The 26,759-nt window shown below is 36.2% G+C and overlaps 1 protein-coding gene and 1 long non-coding RNA gene across 2 annotated transcripts in view; one reads left to right on the top strand and one right to left on the bottom strand.

Moving 5' to 3' along the window:
- Window positions 1–17,459: 17,459 nt before the first annotated feature.
- Window positions 17,460–26,759, top strand: part of Lemd3 (LEM domain containing 3) — a 68,636-nt gene continuing 59,336 nt past the window's right edge. Inside the window, exon 1 of the mRNA XM_015483052.2 lies at window positions 17,460–19,014. Coding sequence (XP_015338538.1) covers window positions 17,505–19,014 — 1,510 coding nt within the window. The 5' untranslated portion in view covers window positions 17,460–17,504. The remainder of the gene's footprint in view (window positions 19,015–26,759) is intronic.
- Window positions 26,565–26,759, bottom strand: part of LOC125617513 — a 357-nt gene continuing 162 nt past the window's right edge. The window contains exon 2 of the long non-coding RNA XR_007348560.1: window positions 26,565–26,740. This is a non-coding gene — a long non-coding RNA (uncharacterized LOC125617513). The remainder of the gene's footprint in view (window positions 26,741–26,759) is intronic.

The raw sequence follows: 26,759 nt of genomic DNA, 5'->3' as shown, positions 1-26,759 counted from the left end.
ATAGATTGAGGTTTTTTTTTTTACAGTTTAAATAACTTTTATCAGGATATAAACTACAAAAAATAGAGTCATAGAAGTGTGTTATTAGGTGAATTTTGATAAATCTTCATATGTGCCCCAGGTTCCCACTATCCTAATCAAGGTAAAGAAAATTTTCATCACCTAAAAAACTTGTGCCTTTTTCTATCACTCACTTTTTGTACCCAGCCCCCCAACCCAGGCAAACATAATTCTTCCTCCTCTATCTATGGATTATTTTTTTTCTGTTTACATTTTCATATGGTATATATTTATTTGTGTCGTTTCTTTAACTTAAAAAATGCTTTAGAAATATATCCATATTGGTGTGCAACAGTAGGTCAAGCCTTATTATTACTGAATAGTTCAAATATAGTTTCAATTTTAGTAGCTGCACTTAAATCTATTTATTTATTAACCTGTTTGCAGACTCTGTTTCCAGTTTTTCTTATTATGTATAAAGTTATTGCTAATATCATGGTTAAATCTTTGTGTGAATATGTGTAGCATTTCTCTTGGGCAAAAAGTCAGGAGCAGAATTGCCAGGTTATATGGTAACTGTATGTTTAACTTTATAAGAAACTTCAAAAATTGTAACCAAAGTCGATACAGCATTTTAGAGTCCCACCAACAATATATGAGATTATTGATTGTTCCAAATCTTTGATACAGTCGTTTTAAAAAATTTAGCCATTCCAGCAAGTGCGTGGTATATATCACTGTTTTTAATTTGCATTATTCTTATAACTACTAATGTTGAGCGTACTTTTTTGGCTTATTGACAATTTGCACGTCATTTTTTTGAGGAGTGTTGGTTCAAATATTTTGCTTATTTTTAAATTAAATAGTTTGCCCTCTTACTAGCGAATTATAAGAGTTTGAGATACTGGTTCTTTATCAGATATAGTTATTCCCGGTCTGTGGTTTCCCTTTTCATCTTATGAAAGGTAGTTTTCAAAGAGTAGAAGTTTTTAGTTTTAATGACATCCAATTTCTCACTTTTTTTTTTTTTTAATGACCAGAGCTTTAGTACTCCAACTTTAAGAAAATACAAGTCTCAGCTTTCGTTTGCAACCTGTCACACCCTTTGGATGCTTTAAAATTGTGGAATTAGGCTAGAGTCCAGGCAAATCTTATAAAAATTCAAGAATGTGACAACTACTTTTGTTTATATTAACTGCTATCCTTTAGATGGTATCTGCCCTGTAATAAACAGATTACTAAATTCTTTACATATAATATTTTATTTAAAATCCTTACAAAAAGCCTTGCTAAAGAGAAAACTTAGAGTAATAAAGTAAAAAACACATCTATACATTATCAATGGCAAAGCTAGAATCTACTGGACTCCAAATCCCATTGAATGTTAAGATATGCAGTGTTCTAAGAAATTTTTGTATATCTGAAAGTGACAAAGATATTTTCTTCTAGCAGCACTATTTTTTATTTGTTTTTAGGTCGGCTACCCATTTGAGTGCATATTTTTGTGTATGGTGTGAGAAAGAATTGAAGTTCATCCCCACCCTGATCATAGGTTCCTACATGATTTGTCAAAAAAGATTATCTTTCCTCATTGAATTACTTTGACTCTTCTCTAGAAAATCAATCTTCCTTCTCGCCCACCTTCTCATCATCCTCCCGGTTCCTCTTCCTCTTCTTCTCCTTTTTTGTTGTACTGGGGATCAATTCCAAGGCCACATGCATGCTAAGCAAGTACCCTATCATTGAGATACATCCCAGACCTTTTTATTTATTAATTTACTTTTTTATTTTATTTTGAGACTGGTCTCACTAAGTTTGACCCTAAACTGTGATCCTCCTGTCTAAGCTTCCTGAGTAGCTGAAATTACAGGCATTGCAACCACACCTGGCTACTCTACAGAATCAATTTAACACACATTTGTGCTCTATTTCCAGAATCACTATTCTGCTCCATTTACCTTTATTTCTCTGTTAATACATCAATACCAGACTATATTGATTCTTTTAACTGTAGACTATGTCTTTAATTCAGGTAGTGTAATCCATCCAGCTTTATGGGGTTTTTTTCCAACATGATTTTGACTACTCTAAATTATTTGATTTTTCATATAAATTTAGAATCAGATTATAAATACTAATTTTAGAAAACCTGCTGAGATTTTGATTGGACTTTCATGGAATTTAAAGATCAATTTGGGAAAGATGGATAGTAATATAAGTCTTCCAATTTGTGAGCATGATAAAACTCTTTTTTAAAAAAATTATTTATTCTAATTGTTGTACATAATAGCAGAATGCATTTCAATTCAAAGTGCACACACATAGAGTGCAATTTTTCATGTCTCTGGTTGTATACAAAGTAGAGTCACACCACTGGTGTCTTCATACATATACTTAGGGTAATGATGATGATAAAACTCTTGATATAATCAGGTCTTCTTTCAATTCTCTCAGCAATGTTTAATAATTTTCAATGTTCAGGTCTTATATCTATTTTATGAAATCTATCCTGAGCATTTCATGTTTTCTAACTGCTATTATAAATGGCATTTTTAAAATTTAAATTTCAATTGAAATTTAATTTCTAGTTGTTCATTACTTGTATGGAGAAAAGCAATTTTTTATATAGACCTTATATCATGGTTTACTTAATATTTTCAATAGTTTCTTTTCCTTTGTAGGTTATTGATGATTTGCCACATACAATATCATGTTATTTCTTCCTCTTTGCCCTATATGCTTTCTATTCATTTTTCTTGCTTTAATATGCTGGCTAGTATTTCTAGTATATGACCATGATGTTTTGGATATAACACTTAACCTCTATTTCTTCTTGTTTCCAGTGTAACTTTTTGTACTAAAGTGGATGGAAAACTAAATACTAAATTTCCCACACTTCTTTGCCACCAGGGTTCTACAGTTGATTGGATTCCATCAATTAGTTGCACCTATACATATTTGGGAAAGTGGGTGCTAAACCAAAGGTCCTCTTATGTGCTCCTTTTGGTTGTTTACTGATGCCGAACACAGTCACAGAGAAGTGTGGGGTGGGGTGGGGTGGGGGATGGGGTTCTTCAGTATCTGGTCTCCAGTTTAATGGCTGCCAAGACACAGTTGCAATGGCAGAAGCAGCTTCCATTTTGGCTAGAATGATGGCAACTTTAGCATTTTCTTTGTTTTGTTTTTAACATAGTTCTAGTGGATGATTCCTGATTGTCTATCTTCCTGATTATGGCGGAGGAGGCAACTCCCTTGGAGAAAAGTTTCATGAAGTTCTGGGAGTCATTCTTGGATCTCAACTTAGAACCGAATTTTCTCACCCTTCTCGTGACTTTGTAATGACCCCAGAATCTCTGTAATAAGTCTATTTAAAATAGTTCATATATTTCTGTTCAAATACTTTACACAACTTCTCTTTCTGGCATTGAACCCTAAGTACCCTAAGTAGCCAATAATCAGAAAGATTTAGGCACAAGATATTGTGTTCTTGGGCTGGGGATGTGGCTCAAGCGGTAGCGCGCTCGCCTGGCATGCGTGCGGCCCGGGTTCGATCCTCAGCACCACATACAAACAAAGATGTTGTGTCCGCCGAGAACTAAAAAAATAAATATTAAAAAATTCTCTCTCTCTCTCTCTCTCTCTCTCTCTCTCTCTCTCTCCCCCCCACTCTTTCTTTAAAAAAAAAAAAAAAAAAAAAAAAGATATTGTGTTCTTTGGGGAGACAGGTGTGCCAGTGTGCTATAACAAGTAAATAAGGCATTGTCCTAGTTATCAGGACACCATAAAACCAATTTTAGAGCAGGGTTGTTTGCAACACAGCCTGTGTTGAGGTGGAAACCTCTCTTCTGGGACTCTTAGGGTAATTTACAGTTTAAAATAATTATTTGAAGACAAATACCAGGCAAAGCTGCTGTTCAGTATTTCACCAACCTGGCTATTCCATCTCTCTAATCAACAGAAAACATTTTTTTTTATGTTGAATACCAATCATCTTTCTGAGGGCAAACACCTGCTCTCTTGCTACTTATCTCTGTTTCAAAGTATCTCTGGTATTTGTCATCTATTCCCAATCAAAAAAAATACCCCAACTTCAGCTGGTCACAGTGGTGCATGCCAGTAATCCAAGGGACTTGGGAGACTGAGGCAGGAAGATTGTAAATTCAAGCCAGCCTCAGCAAATTAGCAAGGCCCTAAGCAACTTAGTTAGCCCTATCTCAAAATAAAATAGGGCTGGGGATGTGGCCCAGTGAGTTCAACCCCTGGTACAATACATACATATACATACATACATACATACATACACCAAAACCAATTTCCTGTTAGGAGATGACATCTCTTTCATCATGTATTGTTTTTAAAGGAGAAGATCTATGAATCTGTGTGGGGGCCTCCCACTAGGAAACAAGGGGCAAAATCTTTCCTTTCCATGCCCTCATAAAACCAGGTGCATGGTTTAGTTTGAATAATTGTACACTTTTTTGAGATTTTTAGTCTTGAGAAAACATGGCTTGAATGAAAGAGATAGCTGGAGGTTATTCAGCATAGAAGCCATTGCAAAGTGCACATCCTAGTCAGAAGACAGTGGCTGTGCTACCTCAGTACTGTTTATTTCAGAACCTAGTTTGCCAATCTCAATTTTGAGTACCCCAAATAGCCTTCCAAGGGTGTAATGAGCTTAGAGTTTGTTACTCTGGCTTGGAATTCAAATCTCTAGTAAAAAATCCTGTATTCAAATGGGTTGAGTAGATGCTTTTCCTGAAGGGTCTAGTCTCTGCTCATCTTATTGGTTGTAATGGACAGAACTCACTAGCTGACTCAGAAAACGAGAGTTCCATTGAAAGAACACAAAGAAGCCTGAAGGCACTAAGGACAGGGATTGAAGCTGAATCTGAGGAAGACAAACCTGGGAAATGGGAAGTTGGGCAGTGAGCTTATTCTTTTGACTTCTCAGAGGTCCTATGTTCTTCACATTCATCTCTCTTGTGGCTTTTCTGATGTTTTCTACACACATATCTGTGCTCTATTTTTGCTTGAACCCTGTTTAACCACCTCATATTAACTGTTCATGACCTTTTATCCCAATCTCCCATCAAGTGACTTATAACTCTTTTGTCTCTTAGTTCTAATTATCAAGAGACAAATTTGTTTTCTGACTAAGTAGTAGATTGGCTGCTATTCACTCTTGGTCAAATCAGCTAAGGAAAAGGAGGGGCAGGCTAATTGTATATTCCTTTTGAGTCAGTGGGTGGGGCAGATCAAGGTAGAAGGTAAAGTTGTCCATAACCCAAAGCGACTGGTTCAGTATGCTCTTGAATAATCCCTGAAAGATCAGCTGTTTGGAAAACTTGTAACTGGTTATCCTTTTCTAAGAACCACACAGGATTTCCTACTCACTAAGAATAATCTTTCTCACCAAAGAAAAGCTGCTTACTTGTAAGTAGTTATCCTGATTTCACTTAACAGTTGTTGCCCCCACTGAGAGGTTGGGAGACATCTATAGTCTTTCCTCAGTGGCTCTCAGTCATTCCAGGGTTTCTCAAAGTGATATCTGTAGGCCACATGCTGTAGAAACTCCTGAGAAATTGTTTAGAATGAAGATAGATTGCTGGGATTAACTCTAAATCTACAGAATTGGCATGTCTACAGGGCTTGAAGGAGTGAAGGGATTGGACATCTATATTTTTAACATTTTCTCTAGTTGACTTTGAAGTTCATTGACATTTGAGAACCATCAAGCCTTCCACATGCCTTCCAGCCCACTCAGGTATTGACCCAATGTCCTTAGAATCACCGCAAGGTGATCCTGTGTGTTCTTTTAGTTTTTATTGAATGAGTGAATAAATTTAAAGAATCATTTTCAACTTAATAACCCCTATTTTCAAATTAATAACCCTAGCTTCACATAAATTTCTTTGAGGATATGACTTCTAGAACTTTTATTCTGTTCAGCTAAATGAGTTTTAGCTTTTTAGTGTACTTAAAATGTGGCACCAAAATGTGAATATGATGCTCCCATTGCATATCCAGTGAAGTTTACTCTAATACAGGCTTTGACCACTGCAGCCCAGGACAGCATTAGCTTCTTTCTTTCTTTTTTTTTTTTCTTTTTTTAAATTTTTTTGACAGCTGTGTCATAATATTGGATCACGTTCTGTTTCCAGTTAACAAAAATTCCCACATCTTCACCCAGAAACTGACGTAAATTCAAATTATTCCCTGCACTTAGGCAGTGGTGTTTTTAAACTATGTAAGAACTGACCGAAAATTATTTTCTTTCATAGAATTTGATTATTTTTGTTCAAGGAAACTTACATCAATGCCTCTAATTGCCAGTTTTGTTACTATGGCAACACTTTTACTTGCTACTATTTTTTCAGCTGTTACATTTCCTATCAACGTGCCTCTTTTATTTTTTAACTGGTATGTAACACAAAAGTTTTTGTTTTGTTTTTAACTTGAGGCTATTTTGATGTGTCATTTTAATATTTTTTTTCATAATACAGATAATTGTAGAAAGAAAAATTAAATAGGATTTGGAAGGTCTCGGTACTTTCTCATCTAATAGTTTTATGATCTTGGAGAAGCAAATTAAATTCTGTTTCTCAATTTTATCACCTATATAAAATGAGAACTTGCATTTGTTATCAATAGGATTGTTTTAAAGTTGAATGAGATCATGATAGGGCCGAAGGAGTATTGATATAAAACAAACAAATGGATAGAGACCTAAGTTGAATTACAATCAGACTGATGTCTCTTATTCTGTACTTCCTTTCTTTATAAGTACAGCATCATCATGTAGAGAACTGATCTGGAAGCTAGGATACCTTGGTTCTAACCCTAATTTTCTCACTAACTAACTGATTGACCCTTAACAAATAATATAAATTGATAGGATTTATTTCCTTAACCTAAAAATAGAAAATAGGATTTACCTATATATTTTCTAAGATGGCTCTCTGCTCTTTGGATTTTTAAAAATCTGCCATACTCAAGAATAACACAAGTCTTATTTACACATTTGTCTTCATCAAGGTACATGTATGGTGGTTTTAATAATGGCTAAGGTGTTTATGTTGCATTTCAAATAAAAGCAGAGGTATAAGAGCTAAAGGCTTTTGTGCTTTTTTTTTTTTTTAAAGAGAGAGTGAGCGAGAGAATTTTCTTTTAATATTTATTTTTTAGTTTTCGGCGGACACAACATCTTTGTTTGTATGTGGTGCTGAGGATCGAACCCGGGCCACACGCATGCCAGGCGAGCCACATCCCCAGCCCAGCTAAAGGCTTTTAAACAAGTTCTGAAACACCAAATTGAAACCAACAAGGTTTAGTTCAAGTAATTAAAATAACCACTTGAGCTAAACTGCAAATATATTCTACTTACTGTAGAAAGCTTTGCAGCTCAGATCTCTACACCAAACATATGGGTTTTAAAGACTTTAATAACAACAATGCATCTAGCTCAAAAAAACATAGTTTAACTTTTTATATGAAATTTAGAGGATGTAGATAGTTGCAATCAGTTATTTCTTATTTTGAAAAAATGCACCATTTTGACTTTTATGCAAAATATCAAAATACTAAGAAGAGAACCTAAATTATGAGCAGTAGAAAAGAATGACAAGCTGGGACATTAATTATTTTTTATGAAGTTTATTTGTATTGAAAACATGGATAATATTTAAGACATTTAAATTATATTAATTATAATTAAATTAGACAATTAAAATAAATACATTATTCATAACCCCACTACTGTAATGCAACTATTTAATTTTTTTTGTTGTTGTTTATTACTTGTTAATTTACAGGCATCTATTTGAGGTCTTTAACTTTTTGGGAATCATTACCCTTAGGCCTTCATGGGGACAATCCATTATGCACAGGAACAGTATGCGATTAAGAAAAGTCTCCAGAATTTGACTTGGCTTCTTCTAAAACATCAACCTCTTGGTTTTCCTCTGTCTCACTGCCAGCTAGTTTTCAGTCTCTTTTTGCAAGTTTCTTCTTTTCTTCTTCTCTAGATGTTGTAGTACACCAGAGATTGGTTCTCAGGTGGTTTTTTTTTTTTCTTTCCTAGTCTAATTTTCATGAGTTTAAATTCCACCTATGTGTTGCTGATTTTCACATTTATAACTTTAGTCCAGAGCTTCTCCCTTGAACTCCACACTCATGTGAACATCTGCTTACCAGACTCCTTTACTTGGAAGCTACAAATATCACATATCAAAATGAACCTCTTGAGTCTTCAAAAGACTTACTGTGTCCCAGGCTGCTATATCCCAGTAAATAGTAACTTCTTCTTTTTTTTTTAAGATACTTATCCTAAAAACTTGCCATCATTCTTGATTCCTTTCTCTCATCTCCATGATCCAGTTTGTAAGCAAATTCTTGGAAGCTCTATCTTTAAAATGGGGGTGGGGGATGGGGAAAGGTAGATCCAGGTAGATCTTAACACAGCTACAGTTAGAAGCAAGAAGTTGTGGTGTGCTATAGGATAACTATAGATAATGCTGACGTACTGGAAATTTCACAAAGAGGAAAGGATTTTGAAAAATTTCACCATAGAGAAATGATAAATATTGAGGAAATGCATGTTTAATCTGATTTAAACATTATACAATGTATAAATAATATGCATAATTTTTATATTTTTATATATCAGTTGAAAATAAATTTTAAAAATAAAATTGAATATATTCAGAATCCCAGTGCTTTTCCCATTACCACCCTGTTTTGTGAGTGTGTGTGTATGTGTGTGTGTGTGTGTGCCTGTTTGTTGCTGGGAACTGAACCAAGGGCCTTGTGCACGTGAGGCAAGCACTCTACCAACTGAGCTCTCTCTCCAGCCCCACTACCCTGTTCTTAATCATAATCTTTTTCACCTGGATTATTTTAATAATTTCCTAACTTGTTTCTTTGTTTTCCTCTTTCCCCTCCTAAAGTCTGTACTCAGCACAACAGGTCTTGAAACATACATTAGATCACATTGCTCCATTCCTTAAAAAAACCTCTAATGTCTTCCCATCTCACTCAGAGTGAAATTCAAAGTCCTGTTGAGGCCTAAAAGACACTACAAGATCTGCACTCCTGCTCTACCAATTGGCTGATCTGGTTTCCCAGGTTGTGCCCCACTCTCTTCTGTATGCTAATTATTCTGGTTCCTTTCTGTTCCAAGTATGATCCTCCCACCATCCCCAGTCCTGCTCTGGGCTTTTGCCCTTGCCATTCCCTTCTCTCCTTAGATATCCACCTGGCTTTCTCCCTCACTCTTTTCAGATGCCTATTTAAGTGTCACCTTATCAGAAAGGTCTCAGTCATGAGTTAGGGAAGAGGAAAATTTCTATCCCATCAGCAAAAACTAACAATGGCTCTTTCCCTGCCATCCCCTTTATCTATACTTAAGCTTCTGTGAGGAACAGATAAGAAACATCAAATGCTACATAAGCTGAAGTTTAAAAAGTATTATAAAACCTAAACGCGGTGATTCTCTGTGACTGTTTCATATAAAGATCTTTTAACCACAAAGGAAATGACATTTAAAGAAAGGATTTCATTGAAAAGAATGTATAATTATAAACTGAATGTTCAGTTCTGTTTGTTTACACCACTGCTCACGTATGGGACAGGAAAATCTTGGTATTAAAACGCCTTTCAAGCCAGGTGCAATGGCAAACATCTGTAACCTGTAATAGTGACTCAGGAGGCTAAAATAGGAAGATTGCAAGTTTGATGCCAGCCTCAGTAACTTAGCAAGGCCCTCAGCAAATTAGGGAGACCCTGTCTGAAAAAAAAAATAATAATAATAAAGGGCTGGGGATGTGGTTCAGTGGTAAAGTAGCCCTGGGTTAAATCCCCAGCACCAAAAACCAAACACCAAAAACAAACTACCTTTCACTTTTTAATGAAATTGAATTTCTAGAATAGCCTGAACTATTATCCACTTTGTAGGTATATTCCTTAATCTTTTTTTTTAATTAGGCACCCAAATAAAAAGAAATATTTCTAAGTTTTCATGCTTAATTTGTTGAGTCATATTCCTCCCCTATTTCTAGATAGTCTTACAAGAGGGCCCATCCCAAATATATTTCTTCTTTGTGTGTCACCTGAAAGTCTTTCTACTGCATTTTGTGACATGTAATATCTATTTATAAATAGTTCTTTCAACACATTTGTAATGATTATCTACTGTGTCTAAGACAATAGGTAGGAAATGGGAAGGATAAAAATTTCAAAAAGAGACAAACCCTTTTCTCAAGAACATAAGAAATAAAGCAAGTATACAGATAATTATAATAATCAGTACAATAATAAGTATTATAAGAAAGTGCTTTCACAAAGTTCGGATTTAGAAGGGAACATAATGGTTAATGAAATAGCTCTACCTCCACGTTTTAGATATGAAGAAATTAAAGATGAAAGGTTGAATGATTGATTTTGTACAGTACAATCTACTCAGGTGAGGCAGTGTCGTGACGTGGGCTAGAAGAACAGTGAACTTAGGGTCAGAAGACCTAGGAGTGGTGTTGAATTTCTATCTTTATTAGTTCTCACAAAGGACCGATTACAGAAACTTCTTGAGTTTTAGTTTTCTTATCCATAGAATTCAGATAATAATACCTTCCTGTTAGGATAGATTTAAAGATCAAATGAAATAATGAAAAATCCTTTTAGACTATGTGGCAATATAAAAATATTAAATATTACCATAGTGAATAAATTACAGAGCTGAGAGTGGAACTCAAATCTCCTAATTTTGAGACCCTTGTCCATCATATACTCATGTGAAATGTCCTCCATGGATTTTAGCATATGATTTAGGCAATTCACTAGCTTGCATATTTAGAGTAGAATATAATTAACAATCACAACATATGTACGTTGTTTACTTGAATTCTATGATTGCTCCTCACCTGTTTGAATTATATATAGAAAAATTAAACAGATGCTCTTGCTACAAAACTTTCTTGGCTAATTTTCACAGTAACGTGGGATACAAATTTTGTCCAATATTTCTCACTACTATGTTGTATTTTCAGAATGTTTATTCTGGCTGAAGAAGTGTTAGTGTTGAATAGAAGTTGAGCAATTAAAAAGAAAAGTAAACACCAGGAACTTTGTAGAAAAAACTAGGGAACATGTCCTTGAGGCACTTTAAGAAAAGTGAAGTGATAGCATCAATATGTCATTTGTTTGATCTGCTAGAAACTGAAATGATAAAATCAGTGATAAAATCAGTTTTTTATTTTTGAATTTTCTTTTCAGTTGCTTCGTGTGTAGCAGCAGGCCAAGAAATAGGTTAACTGCAAAAGCGTTTGTCCTCTTCCTCACCCCATAATAGATTCCTTCCTCTTTAGAGTGGCTGGGAAAAGAGGGAGCTCAGTTTATTTTTACACCTATACTGTATGATTTAAGAAGTATACTAAAGAGTTGGTACAGTATAATGAAAGGAACATGAAATTTGTACTTGAGTCAAGCAACTTCTAGCCTTCAACTTTTCCAGTGACGGAAGATGAAAACTAATAAAACTTATGATACGTCAAGAGCTCTGTAATGTTTTCAACAACCAATAAAAAAAAAAAGAAAACTAATAAAACTTACCTATTGGGGTGTCAAATATATATAATTTAAAGAATCTAAAAATGCGTATCATATATATGTAATATATAAAATATTTTTATTTTCTTTTTAAACAAGGCATGTGTTAGTCAGCTTTTTGTTGCTGTGACCAAAATAATCTGAACAACTTAGAGGAGGAAAACTGTGAACCATGGGATCATGGTTTTAGAGGTTCAGTCCATGGTTGGCTGACTCCATTTCTCTGAGCCTGAGTGGAAGCAGACTATAACTAACAGCAGAAGGGAATGGTGGGAGAACTCAGGCTGCTCAGCTCATAGGAACCAGAAAGCAGAGAGAGAGCATGGGGAGTCAGGGACAAAATAAAATCCCCAAGGGCACACCCCCAAAGACCTACTTCCTCCTACCACACCCCACCTACTTAGAGTTACCACTGAATAATCCATTCAAATTATCAATCCACCAAATGGATTAATCTACTGTTGAGGTTAGAGCTCTCACAATCTAATCATTTTACCTCTGGACATTCTTGAATTGGCTATCCTTTTTTTCAACACATGAGCCTTTGGAGGGACATTTCATATCCAAACCATAATAAGGCACATGAAAATAAAGTTAGAAAATTTAGATTGATCTAGAAATAGGATTGATTTATAAAATACATGCTGTAGAGCCCTATACACATGCTATATTGGGGAATTTGAATCTGAACTTTTAAGTTATAATCTCAAAGCAGGAAACATTGCAAGTAACCAAACCAATAAATGTGTTAAAATTTTTTTAGACATATTTAATTAACAAGTAATTGCTTATTTTAGCAAAATGATTTATTAATTAAGAAGCACCAAACCAAAAAGAGATTATGAATTCTGCTTTAGCAGCATAATCAGGGATATTTTATAGGATGAACATGGAAGTAAACTAAAAAAAAAATATATATATATATATACACACACACACACACACACACACACACACACACATACATACACATACCTGATTGGCTACAGCTAAGCATTTTCTTTATTTGCATATGGTCTGATAGGAGATTTAGTTACATAGCCAGGTGGCTGGTTGACTGTGATTGGAGCTGTTATTTTTTTTCCCCTTAACTTAGTGTCTTTGTCCATTTTCAGTTGCTATAACAAAAAACATGAGTCTGGGATATTTATAAAGAAAAGAGATTTATTTCACGCAGAGTTCTAGAGGCTGGAAGTTTAAGTTTAAGATCAGGCTGAAAATCTAAGATCAGGTGGTTACATCTGTTCAGCATCTGGTGACTGGAGAAAAAAAACAGAAGGACAAACAGCCCATATGAAAGAGAATCAAAAGGGATAACATTACTTTATAATAAGTTTACAATTTTTTTTCTTGGTACCAGGGATTGAACTCAGGGTCACTTGACCACTGAGCCACATCCCCAGTCCTACATTTTGTATTTTATTTAGAGACATGGTATTTCTGAGTTGTTTAGCACCTTGTTTTTTGCTGAGGCTGACTTTGAACTCGCCATCCTCCTGTTTAAGCTTAAAGTTTATAATTTATAATAACTTGCTCTGGAGGTAACTAATCCAGTCCCTCTAGAGCAAGAACTCATTCATTCCCACGACAGAAAATTAGTAACATATTTACAATGGCTTAACTCCCTTGACCTGAACATCTCTCACTAGCACCTCTTCTGCAGTATTGCCACATTGAAGAAATGAAACTGAACATGAATTTTGGTAGGAACAAACCATATTCAAATTATAGTGGTCAGTTATAAGAAATACCTCCAAGTTCAGCTTTAGTTTGAAATAAGAGCTTTGGGTATAGAGATAACCTCAGGCTGATGGCTTCCTTTTTTTTTTTTTTTTTAAACACATCCATAATGTTTTGTGACTCTACAAAAAAGTCATCATAAAGTTACAAGATACTTGTTGTTCCACTTCAAAGAATGTACTCAAAAGGATTAAAAACAGGTATTCAAACAGATATTCGTAGATCACCATAATCAAAGGTGGAAACATCTAAAATGTTCAACAATAAATGAGTGTAAATAAAATGTGGCATACTCTTACAATGTATTTCACATTCATAAAAGAAACAAAGTACTTATATATGTTACAATGTGCATAAATCTTGAAAGCATAATGTTTGATTCTATTTACATAAAATATTCAGATTAGTTAAATTCATAGAGATAAGAAGTAGATTAGTGATTGCCAGGAATTGAGGAGAGAGGGATTGTTTAGTGGATATGGGGCCTCCTTTGGAAGTGATGAAAATATTTTGGGACTAGAGAGGTGATGGTTGCACAACATTGTAAATGTACTAACTACCATTTGTTGTATACTTTCAGCTGGCTGATATTTTGATACATAAATTTCATATCAGTAAAAAAATATAGCAAAGCAAAACCAAAACAAACAAATTGCTCTGGAGAAATAGAGCTACTTCTAATAATGAGACCAGAAAAATTATTCTTTAAGGAAATGAACCATCAAGGCTGGGTGCTTTTTTGGTATTTGCCTGTTATCCCAGAGGCTTGGGAGGCTGAGGCAGGAGGATTACAAGTTCAAAGCCAGCTTCAGCAATTTAGTGAGGTCCTAAGCAATTTGGTGAGATCCTATCTCAAAATAAAAAATAAAAAAGACTGGGGATGTGGCTCAGTGGTTAAGCACCCCTGGTATCCCTCTCAACCCCCCCAAACAAACAAAAAAAAATCAGCAGTATATTTATTTGAACCGAATGTTAGGTTTCATATCATTACATACACGATCCTTTAATGTAGATTGATGTCATGACTCTAAAGGGCAATATAGTGACAAATATCAGGAACTGGGAGAAAGAAGCAGGGGAGCAATGTGTTAGTAATGTGGTCCAAGCTTTATCAGTCTTTGATGAGCAGGATTAAGGAAGGAACAAAATTAAAAGCATCCAGAGGAAGAGATGGGCTATCTTTCTGAAATCTGTTGTAAATGTGTCCTTCAATCAAATTTTGAGAAGCTGTTGAGAAGGAGTGAGTTTAAGATTGCACTCCCTGTCAAGTATATGGGTACAGTTAAGAATAGGGCCTGGAAGTCTGGAAGTAGAAGTAAGATCCATTGGCAATTGAGAAGAATATGGGAAATGAGTAGTGACAGGGCTGAAGCTGAGAAGGTTCTCCTGAGAAAGTGTCTTGTCTGTTCAAACACCCACCCAACGGGGAATTATAAACCCACATAATTCCCTTCAATAAATCATGTCATGGTATCCTTGGGAAGGAAAAGTGTTTTTGTTGATCAGATGAAACCATGTATATAGAAGTTCTTATGAAATATAAAGTTATATGTTAAAATAATAAACAACAAATTTGTCATTTTCATGTATTTATTCACAATTCTCAAAAAATATTTATTGAATATTTAATGTTTGCCAAGTAGGGTAGGCAATGTTGTCAACATTAAAAAAAAAAAAGAATAAATTGAGGTTCTGAGAGCCTAAGATTTGCCCTAAATCACTTAACTTGGAGACAGGAGGCCCTTGGTTTCTAGTTCATTTTAAACCTTACTGCCTCCAACGGCTGAAATGACCAAGAATTACGTTTACCAAAGCCCTCAATATTCATTATATCTTAGATATGATTATTTAACACCTTGGGAAGAGTTTCAGCATTTCTATTTCTGTCTGTGCTATAGCATTTTAATTGCTATTACACAGAGTACTCAGGAGGCATGCTACTAAATGGGATACACACAATGTTTGCCTTTACATTCATTGAGTGAATACTGTGTATAAGGCATGTTACCAACGGTTAAGCAGATAAAAATCTCACTTAATCCTTAATATAATCTTCTGAGGAAGGCTTTTCATGTGTGTGTGTGTGTGTGTGTGTGTGTGAGAGAGAGAGAGAGAGAGAGAGAGAGAGAGAGAGAGAGAGATACACTAAGGCTCAGAAACATAAAGTAATTTACCCAAAGTTACATACAGAAATTGAAATGGGGGGCTGCTGGGGGGTTGGGGTTGTGCCTCAATAGAACGCTCTCCTTGCACTGCGAGACCCTGGGTTAGATCCTCAGCATCACACAAAAATAAATAAGTGAAATAAAGGTATTGTGTCCAACTTCAACTAAAAAATGCATATTAAAAAAAAGAAATTGAAATGGTCCAACAATCTTTATAGAAGGACATTTAAAGTTTCACGAAAATCAAAGCCTAAACCAATAGATGTGTATGATTCTTACCTGAAGAGCCAACAGGGTGTGAAACAAATGTTGAGCCAAGAATAAGAGACAAGACTGGGTCCATATTCAGTTTTAATTCCAAAGCTCACAGGTTAACCACTCTATTTTGAGATATAACTCCGGTAAACTTATAATAATTTGGTTCTCTATTCAGATAATTATGTTAATAAAATTTTGTGGCATCATCATAGCCATTATAATTTATTGTGCCAAACACTGTTACAAGTGCTTAACAGTCATAGATTAAGGACTATTTGTAAAAAAATTTTAAAATCTAATCTGATTCAGGTAGCTATTCCATTTGTAAATTTTAAAGTTTCAATGATAAAGGAAGTGATCCTCCAAATAGAAGCTTCTTTTGAGAACATGGCAAGCTTTTGTTGAGAAGTAAAACATTGAGGTAACCAAGTATTTTTCAGAATCCAGGATGTAGAAAAGCTAGTAACTATGCTTTTGACTGGCCTTTTTTTTTTCTTTTTTTTTTTCTGTGCAGCTGTGTATAATGTAATGTGTAAAGTAATTCTTTTGACAAAAAAATTGTAATGTTTCAGATATTGTGCTAGATGCTGTCCTGTAGCTGCTAGGTTTACATACTAGAGAAGTGTCTGCCTTGATAGGCTTTTAGGAAATGGGAAGCGATCTTTACCAAATTGGGCAAGTTTCTCCTCTGGGACTGCTCTGTAAGTGAAAAGGTAGGATTTCCACGTCCTAACTGGCTTTGTTTTTTTTTTTGACTTTGTGTGAAGGTTTATCTGCCTTTCATACCATTTTGCTTTGCAATTCATTAACTTATTCAACAAATGTTTATTGAGCTTCTACTAGTGTTGTAATAGAAGCAAGGCTCTCTGTGCATGGCGCTTACAGTCCAAAGGAATAAGACAATAAATAATTTTTAAAATAAACAAAAAGTATTTATTAATAATTAACTATTGGTTGGAAAAACGCTAAGCAGTAAATAAACAGGATGATGTGTTCTCAGAATCCTAAAATGAAGCAGACGACAGTCTCTTTCATTTCCCAAAATGACGACCTTCTGAGGTCATCACATTTTTAAAAAGAAAAAAAAATGTTAATAACAAATCAAATAGTGAATGAATAGCTAGCATTCTTGAAAAGTGTATTGTAACTAGCCTATTCAGTGTCTTTTTGGAATGAGAAGGGAAAGGTTTTTCAAAAAGAGCAGTGAAAATCTTTTTTTATTTTTTTAAAATTTTAAGTCAAGCGGAAAGACAAACCGAAAAGAACCTAGAGCCAGAGAGGAAAATTGCCAATCTTGTCTGGCTCTAAAGATTTCGTCTCTGGACTCCCTCAGCAGCGGGAATCTGGATGAAAAGAAAACTAATGTCATGAACTTCAAGGCAGATTCCCTTTCGATTGCGACCGCGGGTGGCAGAAACCTGGGAAGAGGTCAAGGTGCGGATTAGAAAGAGACAGCTCACGGGGAAGGCACTTAGAAGGCCAGGGTTGAGAACTGCAGGAAAGGGAGCCAGACCGAAGGGGTGACTGCGCAGCCACTTCAAGGTGAGCAGTGGAGAAACACTCCGCCGCGGGAGTTCGCGCTGCTCAGGTGGCCCTTTCCCGCTCAGGTGAGCTCCTCCCGCGCCTCCCATTGGCCGAGGCGCCCGTGGCGCTGGGAGGGCGACGCAGCCCGGTCTAGTTCAGGGTCTAGGGCGGCGCGTCACTTCCGGTAGCGCGGAGCTTGTAAAACACCCTGGAGAGAAAATGGCGGCGGCGGCGGCTTCGGGGCCCCAGCAGCTCTCGGATGAGGAGCTTTTCTCTCAGCTCCGCCGTTACGGCCTGTCTCCGGGCCCAGTGACGGAGAGCACCCGTCCGGTTTACCTCAAGAAGCTGAAGAAGCTTCGAGAGGAAGAGCAGCAGCAGCACCGGTCCGGGGGCCGCGGCAACAAGACGCGGAACAGTAATAACAATAACACCGCAGCCGCCACGGTCGCCGCCGCGGGACCAGCGGCGGCGGCCGTGGGGATGGGTGTCCGGCCGGTCTCGGGTGACCTCTCCTACTTACGGACCCCTGGGGGCCTGAGCCGAATCTCGGTTCCGGGTCCGGAGAGCCCCCTGGGAGGGCCCGGGGGCGCCTCGGCCACCCCCGTGGCTGGCAGCAAAGTGCTGCTGGGCTTCAGCTCCGATGAGTCGGACGTGGAGGCCAGTCCTCGGGACCAGGCGGGCGGCGGCGGGAGGAGAGACCGGGCTGCGCTCCAGTATCGCGGGCTCAAAGCGCCGCCGGCGCCCCTGGCCGCCAGCGAGGTGACTAACAGCAATTCGGCCGAGCGGAGGAAGCCCCACTCGTGGTGGGGGGCCAGGAGGCCGACGGGTCTGGAGCTGCAGACCCCGTTGGGGAAAGATGGAGCAGCGGAGGACGAGGAAGAGGAGGGAGAAGACGGGGAGGAGAGGGACCCCGAGGCGGAGGAGCCACTGTGGGCGAGCCGAGCAGTGAATGGTAGCCGGCTTCTCCCCTACAGCTGCCGTGAGAACTATTCGGACTCCGAGGAAGAGGAGGACGACGACGTGGCCACCAGACAGGTATTAAAGGACGACTCCCTTTCCCGGCATCGGCCCAGACGGAGCCATAGTAAGCCTTTCTCCCCGCTGACTGCTAAATCTGCCGGCAGCCGGCGGGAGACTTCAGTTCAGGGAGGGGGAGGACTCGCGATGAATGACAGGGCGGCGGCTGCCGGGAGTCTAGACAGGAGCCGAAACCTCGAAGAGGCAGCGGCGGAGCTGGGAGGAGGGTGCGATCAAGTGGACTGCAGCCCCATTCCTAGATACCGTGTTAGCGCTAAGAAACTGGCCCCTCTCCTGCCCCCACCACTTCCTGACATGGACTCAACCTTGGATTCATCTACAGGCTCCCTTCTTAAAACCAATAATCACATCGGCGGTGGGGCCTTCAGTGTGGACTCCCCCAGGATTTATTCCAACAGCCTCCCTCCCAGTCCGGCTGTGGCCGCCCCAAATTCACTCAGGATCAATCACGCCAATCATACCGGCTCCAATCATACCTACCTGAAAAACGCATACAGCAAACCGAAGCTTTCAGAACCAGAAGAGGAACTTCTCCAGCAGTTTAAACGGGAGGAGGTGTCCCCAGCAGGGAGTTTCAGTGCTCACTACTTGTCAATGTTTCTCCTTACTGCTGCCTGCTTATTTTTCCTAATATTGGGACTGACTTATCTAGGAATGAGAGGAACAGGAGTATCCGAGGATGGAGGACTCAGTAAGTATTAAACCCGGTGGGTAAGGTTACGAAGAGAACCGTCACTAGTGGTCTGCTTTAACTGCACTTAGCATTTTACTTGAGATGACTTTTACCTGCAAGAACATGGCTTAACAGTGAAACAGAATGCATGTGTCATCTTTCTTTAAGAACAGTATTACCGTTATCAGTATGATATCTTATGACAGTTTTTAAGTTTTTCTGCATGATGGAATTCAAAATAACTTATAAAAGAACAGAATATTGCAAGCTTGTTAGTAAAATGTGTGTTACTCAATTTCGTTTTAGCCTTAAATAACTGTGCAGATGCCAATTATTCAATGGGTTTTGAAGTATTACAGAGACATAAATACAGTGTTTTTTTTTTTTTTTGTTTTGTTTTTTTACAAATTCAATTGTGATTCTAAAAGGTTGTGTATTATCTCTTGAAATTTGGGTTAAGTGTTTTGTAGAATGAAGTATATGTTTAGGTAGTTCTGTAATTTCCTTAAAGAGAATGAATACTTAAAAAGCAGCAGTGCACATCTCTTAATTGCTTCCCTACCTCAAAGTAACTCACCTCTCACCTGTGAAAGAGTAGTGGTGGGACATTAAGGGAGCTTACTGTCAGATTTACTTGGATTGGTTTCTAGGCCCTGCCATTTTACTTGCTTATTGACTGTTGGCAGGTGTGTTCATTCATTCTTTAAGGCAGCATCTTCCTCTATGCTGAATAATCAGGAAACAGCAGTAATAGTCAAATCATTCTTCTTAAATACAACAAGAATATAAATACAGACCATTTCGTGTTCTGCAAAGGAAATAAGGATGGAATAAGTGGTGTGCACTACTTCAGATTGGATAGTCAGAGGAGGTGCTATTTGGTTAGACCTGAAGCCTGAGGAGAAGGCCTTGTGGAGAGTCTGGAGAGCATTCTGAGCAGAGATTATAAAAGGGGAAAGGGCTTGAATTGAGCAATAGCCTTTCTGTAGGTAAGAGTAGAGAATACCTTTCCCAATCTATAAACTGATGTAATACTGATTAGGATGAAGCTTGTGAAGATTAAAAGAGAGAGTAAATTAGTGTATAATGAACTGCTGAATACATTTTTCTCAGTGTTAGGTCCTTCTGTCCATTTTCTGCCCATCCCTCCAACATTTGGCACTGGGGATTATACCAAGGGGCACTCAACCACTGAGTACATCTCCAGCCCTTTTATTTTTTATTTTGAAACAGGACCTTGCTAAAGTTGCTGAGGCTAGCTTTGCACTTGGAGGTCTTCCTGCCTCAGCCTCCTGAGTTGCTGGGATTACAGGTGTGTGCCACAGTGTCTGGCAGATTTTCTGCTCTTTTCTCCCAGTATGAATTCACTGCATTGTGATTTGTATTAAAAATTTGGCTTATTAAATCAGTTTTATTTCAAAATAGAGTGAAAGATGCAGTTTATTGACCCAAAATAGCATATAAGTTTTGATTTAGATAATAACCAACTCCAGGATGGTCAAATAATAGAATATTACAATATTGCTTAATTACAGGGGTTGCAAGAAGAGTGAAATCCAGCACTTACTTAATTTGTTTCCTGGGAGCAAGAGTGATGTACTGTGTCTTGCTGCAAATATTTGGGAGGAAAAAAATAAGGGCACACTGGAAATTAAACAAATAAACTTCACATAAATGACTGCCTATCAGTGGTACCTATGGGCATCTGTTTCTCTAACAACAGTGTGATCTGGTCACTTATTTTTTTCTTTTTGGGTTCTGGGGATTGAACTTAGGGGCGCATAACCACTGAGCCACATCCCCAGCCTTTTTTATTTTTTAATTTTGAGACAGGGTCTAAGTTGCTGAGGCTGGCTTTGAATTTGTGATTCCCAGCCTCAACCTCCTGAGCTGAGCCTTTTTGATTGGTCATTTTCTAAGAACTAATTGCTTTACACACATTATTTATAATTCCCAACAACCCATGAATGCATGTGGTGTTATTCTCATTTTATCGACCAGGAAGATGAGACTCAAGTGATTTAAGATATGTACCCACAGTTTGGTTTGGTTTCAGATTTTTTTTCCAACTGTAAAGCCCTTTTTCTTAACACTGTTTTTCTATATTGTTAGTAGAGAGCTTTGTAGATAAGTGTATCTTTTTTGTAGATAAGAGTATCTTTTTATGATTAAGGAAATAATTGAACGTTTGGTAGGATTTCCTACAGAATTACTGATTAGCATAATTCTCAAGATGAGAATTATCTTATTCACATCCTTTTTATCACTTTTAGAATGAATAATTAAATGCTATGCACTAAAATTTCAAGTAGAATAGGATAGAAATGCTAGGATTTTTGGTACTCTTCTCCATCAATATGTAAGAAAGGAGAACATAAAGTGTTTTGCATTTAGCAATTGATAAATGTGAGATAGCTTGGATGATGGAGGTTGGGAGGATGGAGTTTTAGAATTTGTGTGAATCTAAGAGGTTGGGAGGATGGAGTTTTAGAATTTGTGTGAATGATCTTGGCTAAGCTCCTTAGCACTTGCATCTTATTTTTGTATGCCAAATGAGATAGCAATATTTGCTGCCCATGGCATTGTGAGGATCAAACGAGATAATTAAGTAAATATAAGGTGGTATTATTCAGAAGTTAAGATGAAATTAGTTGATTCCTGGGAAATTACAGTAAAAATGTAATGAAGTGGTTGTTTCAGTAAATGATATTTAATAGTGCATTTCTTAACTATTTGACTTTTATTAACTTCATTAAGTACACATTGTAAAATTTGATGCAGAAATTTGAATCAGAGTGTAATGAATCCTTACAATATTTGACACACTGTGTACTCTAGTGGAAAGAAGTACCTGCTGGTTTAGTCTGGTCACCTAATGGTGTTAAGATCTCAAACGTGAATTATTTTTACTGCATTCATTTATGTATTCTGAATTGTTTGTTATGGGTTCATTGGTCAAATAGGACTTGAGGAAATAGATTTTTTTTGAGTAATAATCTCACCAGAAAATTGTAGGTTATATGTGAGAGTAATTTTTAATAAGCTTTTATTGTTTATTATTTCATTTTATCTTTCGAATTTTTTCATTAGTATTCTATTTTTATTAATTAAATTACTTTAGTACACTGCTAAGTTGTGGTTTACATACCTATAAATGGGGACGGATTAGATAGTCTCTAAGTTCTTTCCAACTCCAAGTTTCAAGATTCTAACTTTGAGCTACTATTCAAACAACCCAAGATCAGCCTGCAGTCAGATTGTTTTTTCCCACTGGTCATTAGATCATGACCCACAAAAAGAAAATATAAAGTAGAATAGATTGACTATCTTAGGCTTAAATGATTGTATTTAAAATTCTTCAATTGCAAAAGACATGATTCATGTAGAAAATTTTGATAGAGATGAAGCAAAAAAAAAAAAAAAAGAATGGGTATAGTATGTCCTCCTTCTAGTGTCATGCTCATTCCTGGTACAAATATTCAAATATTAGATCCTTTCAAAACTTTCTTAATCCTTTTAAAACTTTCTTAATTTTTTTCATGTAAATGATGTGTGTGTAGATTTTCATTTAGCTACAAAGGGCTAACTGTACCAAACACAATTTTAAGATATATGGTGAACAATATGTGGATATGAGGAAGATGAAATCTCTTGGAGCTGACCTCCTGGGGAGAATGATGGACAAGTAAATAAGAATATCAGAGAGTCCTAGTTGTTAACACAGGAAATGCTAGTAACTTTGGGGCTGGTGTGAAAATACACAGATCTCTCTAAGGGGGTAACATTAGAATTGAGATCTGAATGACTTGAAACATCTAGTCATTGAGAGGGATAAGGGCATTTTGGTATAACTAACAGAAAAAAAAAATACCCCTGAAGACCGAATAAGTTTGCATGTTTTGATAGATTAGAAAGAGTGGTGTTGCTGGGACTTAGTGAATCAGGAGGAAAATGGCATTAAGTGAAGTTCAATGGTTAGGCATGGGCCAAGTCATAATGGATTTAAAGACCTTGAGGATTGTGCAAAGGAGTCTGGACATCATACTATATGTATTATCCAACATTTTGTGTTTTTGTTTTTTAAATACTTTTATTGTGTCATGGGTTGCTTTTCAATATAATCTCACTCAAACTTGAATCTCAGTTGTCTTTTATCTGCTCTGTGAATTTACTAGGAACTTAATTGTTACTTATTAAAATTTAAAGATGATAATACCTGCCTGAGGATGGCTTTAAGCACTGTGTGAGATAATGTATGTCTGGCACATAGCAGTCTCTTAGTAGATGGAGATCACATTAGTATCGTTGGCACAAATTCATTACTCAGTAAATATTTGTTAAATAACTAATCACCTATCAGATACACAACACAGTGGCCCTTAACCACTTAACAGGCTTTACATTTGTGGATTCAACTAATTGCAGATCACAATGTTTGAAAAAAATCTCATTGAACATGTATAGATTTTTTTCTTGTCATTATTTCCTAAACAGTATGTATCAAAACTATTTACATCATGTTTACATTTTTTAGGTATCCTAATCTTGAGATACTATAAATATTAGGAGGATGTATGTAGGTTATACACAAGTATTATACCATTTTTACATAAGAGAGTCAAGTGTCTGTAGATTTTGGTATCCTCTGGAGGTTCTTGAACTAATTCTTCAGCCATATTGAGGAGCCACTCATCAACTCTTGATCAAACTCAGTAAATTGGTTATCTGTTCTGTACCTGGGAAGAATATTTAAAAAAAAATTATTGCTGTAGAAGTCTCCACTGCATTAATAACAGTCACAGAAAATTGTTAAGAAATATGTAGGGTATTATGTGATGAGGGCCACACTTTTATAAAAGGCAAATCAGTCTTAAATGATCAAAAGCCCTGAATTCCACGTTTGGACTTTATTCTGTAGGTTGAGCAGTGGGAACCAATGGAAGATTTTAAAGCAGAGAAACAGCATGATCAAAGAATAAACAGTTGGTATGGTTAATGAAGTGACAGGGTTGGAGGAAAGGAGTGGTGTGATAAGCACTGGTGTTATGAAACCTGTAGGAGTTGATAATTGTGGAGATGGAGGACCTATGAATGAGATAATCTATTTAAAGAAAGAAATATACTTGGTGACTACTTTATCTCTTCTTTCTTTATATTCAAGAGATAAGGATTATTCTGTATCATGAGCCTTTGTGACAGAATGGTGATACTACTGAGAGGAATTAGAAATGTGGAAGAGAGATCTTGTTTGGAGAAAGATGGTCTAGAGAAAATGAGTTTACTTGAGATGTATTATTTGAGCTGTTCAAGTGGAAATTGTCCTGTTAGATATTGTAGATAATATAATTGGAATAAAGATGAGAGATTGATGCTGAATGTGATGACTGGTACTTTTTACTAAAGGAATAGTTACTTTCTGAAGGGGTGTGTGTGTATGTGTGTGTGTGTGTGTCTCCAAGTGTTACAAAGAACATTTTTTAAAAACTATAAGTGTACTTAAAGTAAAACTAGCCAACGGGTCCAGAACTTGGTATCTACAACTAATGTGGGATTAACAATTTTGAAAAATAAATTGTTGCTCTTATTCCTGAAGAATGAAAGCTGAGTATTATGTTTAAAGTATTTAGAAATTGACTACTGTTTTGTAAAAAAAATATTCCTAGACCTCTAATACTATTTCTGTGAAACCCGAAAGTTTTCATATGCTAGTTTAATGACTTCAGAAATTTAAGTGTACTTTATACAAGTGTCTTTCACTTAAAAATTATCCATAATTTAAAATTAGAAATCATCAGAGGGAAAATGTGTACATCCCCACATGTATATCCATAGAGCCTTGTTCGAGGATACATTGGCAAAGAGATTATGTTTGGGTACAGGCCCTTCAACTTGCTAGCTTTTTTTTTTTTTTTTTAACTGAAGATAAGTTGTTCAATTACTGCAAACCAGTATTCTTGTCTGTAAAATAAAGTTAAATGAGAATTAATGAAATAATGCATGGAGAACTCAGTATGTGCATATAGTAATAATAACAGCAGCTAACCCTTATGTAGTGCTAACTATGTGCCAGACAGTGAGCCAAACAATATTATAATCCTCAGGTATTTCTCCCTCAGTAGAAATAAAGAGATGGTGAGAAGTTAAGGAACTTGCCCAGGGTTTTGTAGGTAGTGAGAGCAGAGGCAGGGTTTGAATTCAGATAGTGACCCTTAACCACCCCGTTGGATTGCATCTTATTGCGTATAAATACACAAGAACTTCATATATGTTCTCTATGATTTTTGTTGTTATCCAGAAAATTGTGAAAATTATGTCATTATCTGGAGTATGGAGGGGGAGAAGAAGATTAATGTATGAAATCCCCAAAGTAGTAGGAATAGTCTGTGAAAAGAAAGTACAAATTTGTACTCATTCAACAATTAGGAATTGTGTGGGACTAATTATGCTTCCTTAAGGTTTAAGATTCACTCATTGATATATGGAGGAGGGGCATCTGCTATAATATACAAACGATAATACATAATATGATATAAAACTATAATATAATTTATACTTTTTCTAATTTTTTAAAATCTGCAGTTTTAAAACTGGTGGGGAAAATGGTCTCTAGGTTTGCATTATTGCTGTGAAATATTTTTTTCAGTGTTTGTTTTTAAGAGGTAAAGACCTTTATATATAGAGTACTTGAGTTTTCCTTTTTTTGCTCCTTTTAAATTAGCTTTGTATTTTTCCTTTATATTCATTTATTTTAATGGAAATGAAGTATTCTACAATTTCAGGAACAGATATTTTTAAAAATTGTTTTCATACGCAGGTGTGAATGACTTGGGACGCTGAGGCAGGAGGATTACAAGTGTGAAGGCAGCCTGGGCAACCTTGTGAGATCCTGATTCCAAAAGTAAAAAGGACTGGGGATGTAGCTCAGTGGTAGAGTGCTCCTAGGTTCCATCGCAGTATTGAAAAACCAATTTTTTTCCCCATGATTCCTCAGAATTGTGAAGTTTTAAAGCTAGCTTTACTTGTTCATTAATAATTCTACATTGACTTTACTACTTGAAAAATATAAGTTAAAGGAAATGTAACTTCAATGTAAAGAGATATTTAGTTTAGTTTATAAATAGTTTTAAAAAGTATACCTTTAACTACTATAAATCTCCTCCAAATTATATCATAAATAAATAGTTGTAACTGTTTTATGAAAATTTTATTGCTAGTAATAATCCTGTATTTCTTACATACTAAAAATTGTTGCCATTTAATTTGGGAACACAACTCCATAAAACTGGTAACTGTTGTAATAATTATTTACTTATAACTTTAGATTTTGGCTTTCATATTTAGGATTTGTTTTTAAGATTTAAATCGAACCAGGTAGCATTAAAAAAACAACAAAAGACAATTTGTAAGCTTTCTGTCGAAGGAACCGCTGAGCTAGAGCCAGTCCAACAAAAGACAATTTGATTAATACTTTATTAAAACATTGCTGTCAAAAATAAAAAGAATTAACCAGGAAAAAGTGCTTAGGTTTTAGTATTTACCTAACATTCCACAGTCAAAATTTATTTTTAAAAAACATTTCTAAGGAATTTAGAAAAATATCATAAAAATATCATAAAAATTATACAGACAGTGGTTATAATGTCTGAAAATAGAATAATACACCTATCACATGGAAGCTCTCGTGTAATTCTTCAGATATCTCAGTTATCTTATTTCTATAGGTATAGAGTTTAAAATCGTACCACTTTTTTTTTTTTTTGGTT

The sequence above is a fragment of the Marmota marmota genome, unplaced genomic scaffold (assembly GCF_001458135.2).
Source record: "Marmota marmota marmota unplaced genomic scaffold, marMar, whole genome shotgun sequence".
NCBI classification, from domain to species: Eukaryota; Metazoa; Chordata; class Mammalia; order Rodentia; family Sciuridae; genus Marmota; species Marmota marmota.
This window is presented reverse-complemented; position numbering and strand designations above follow the sequence as displayed.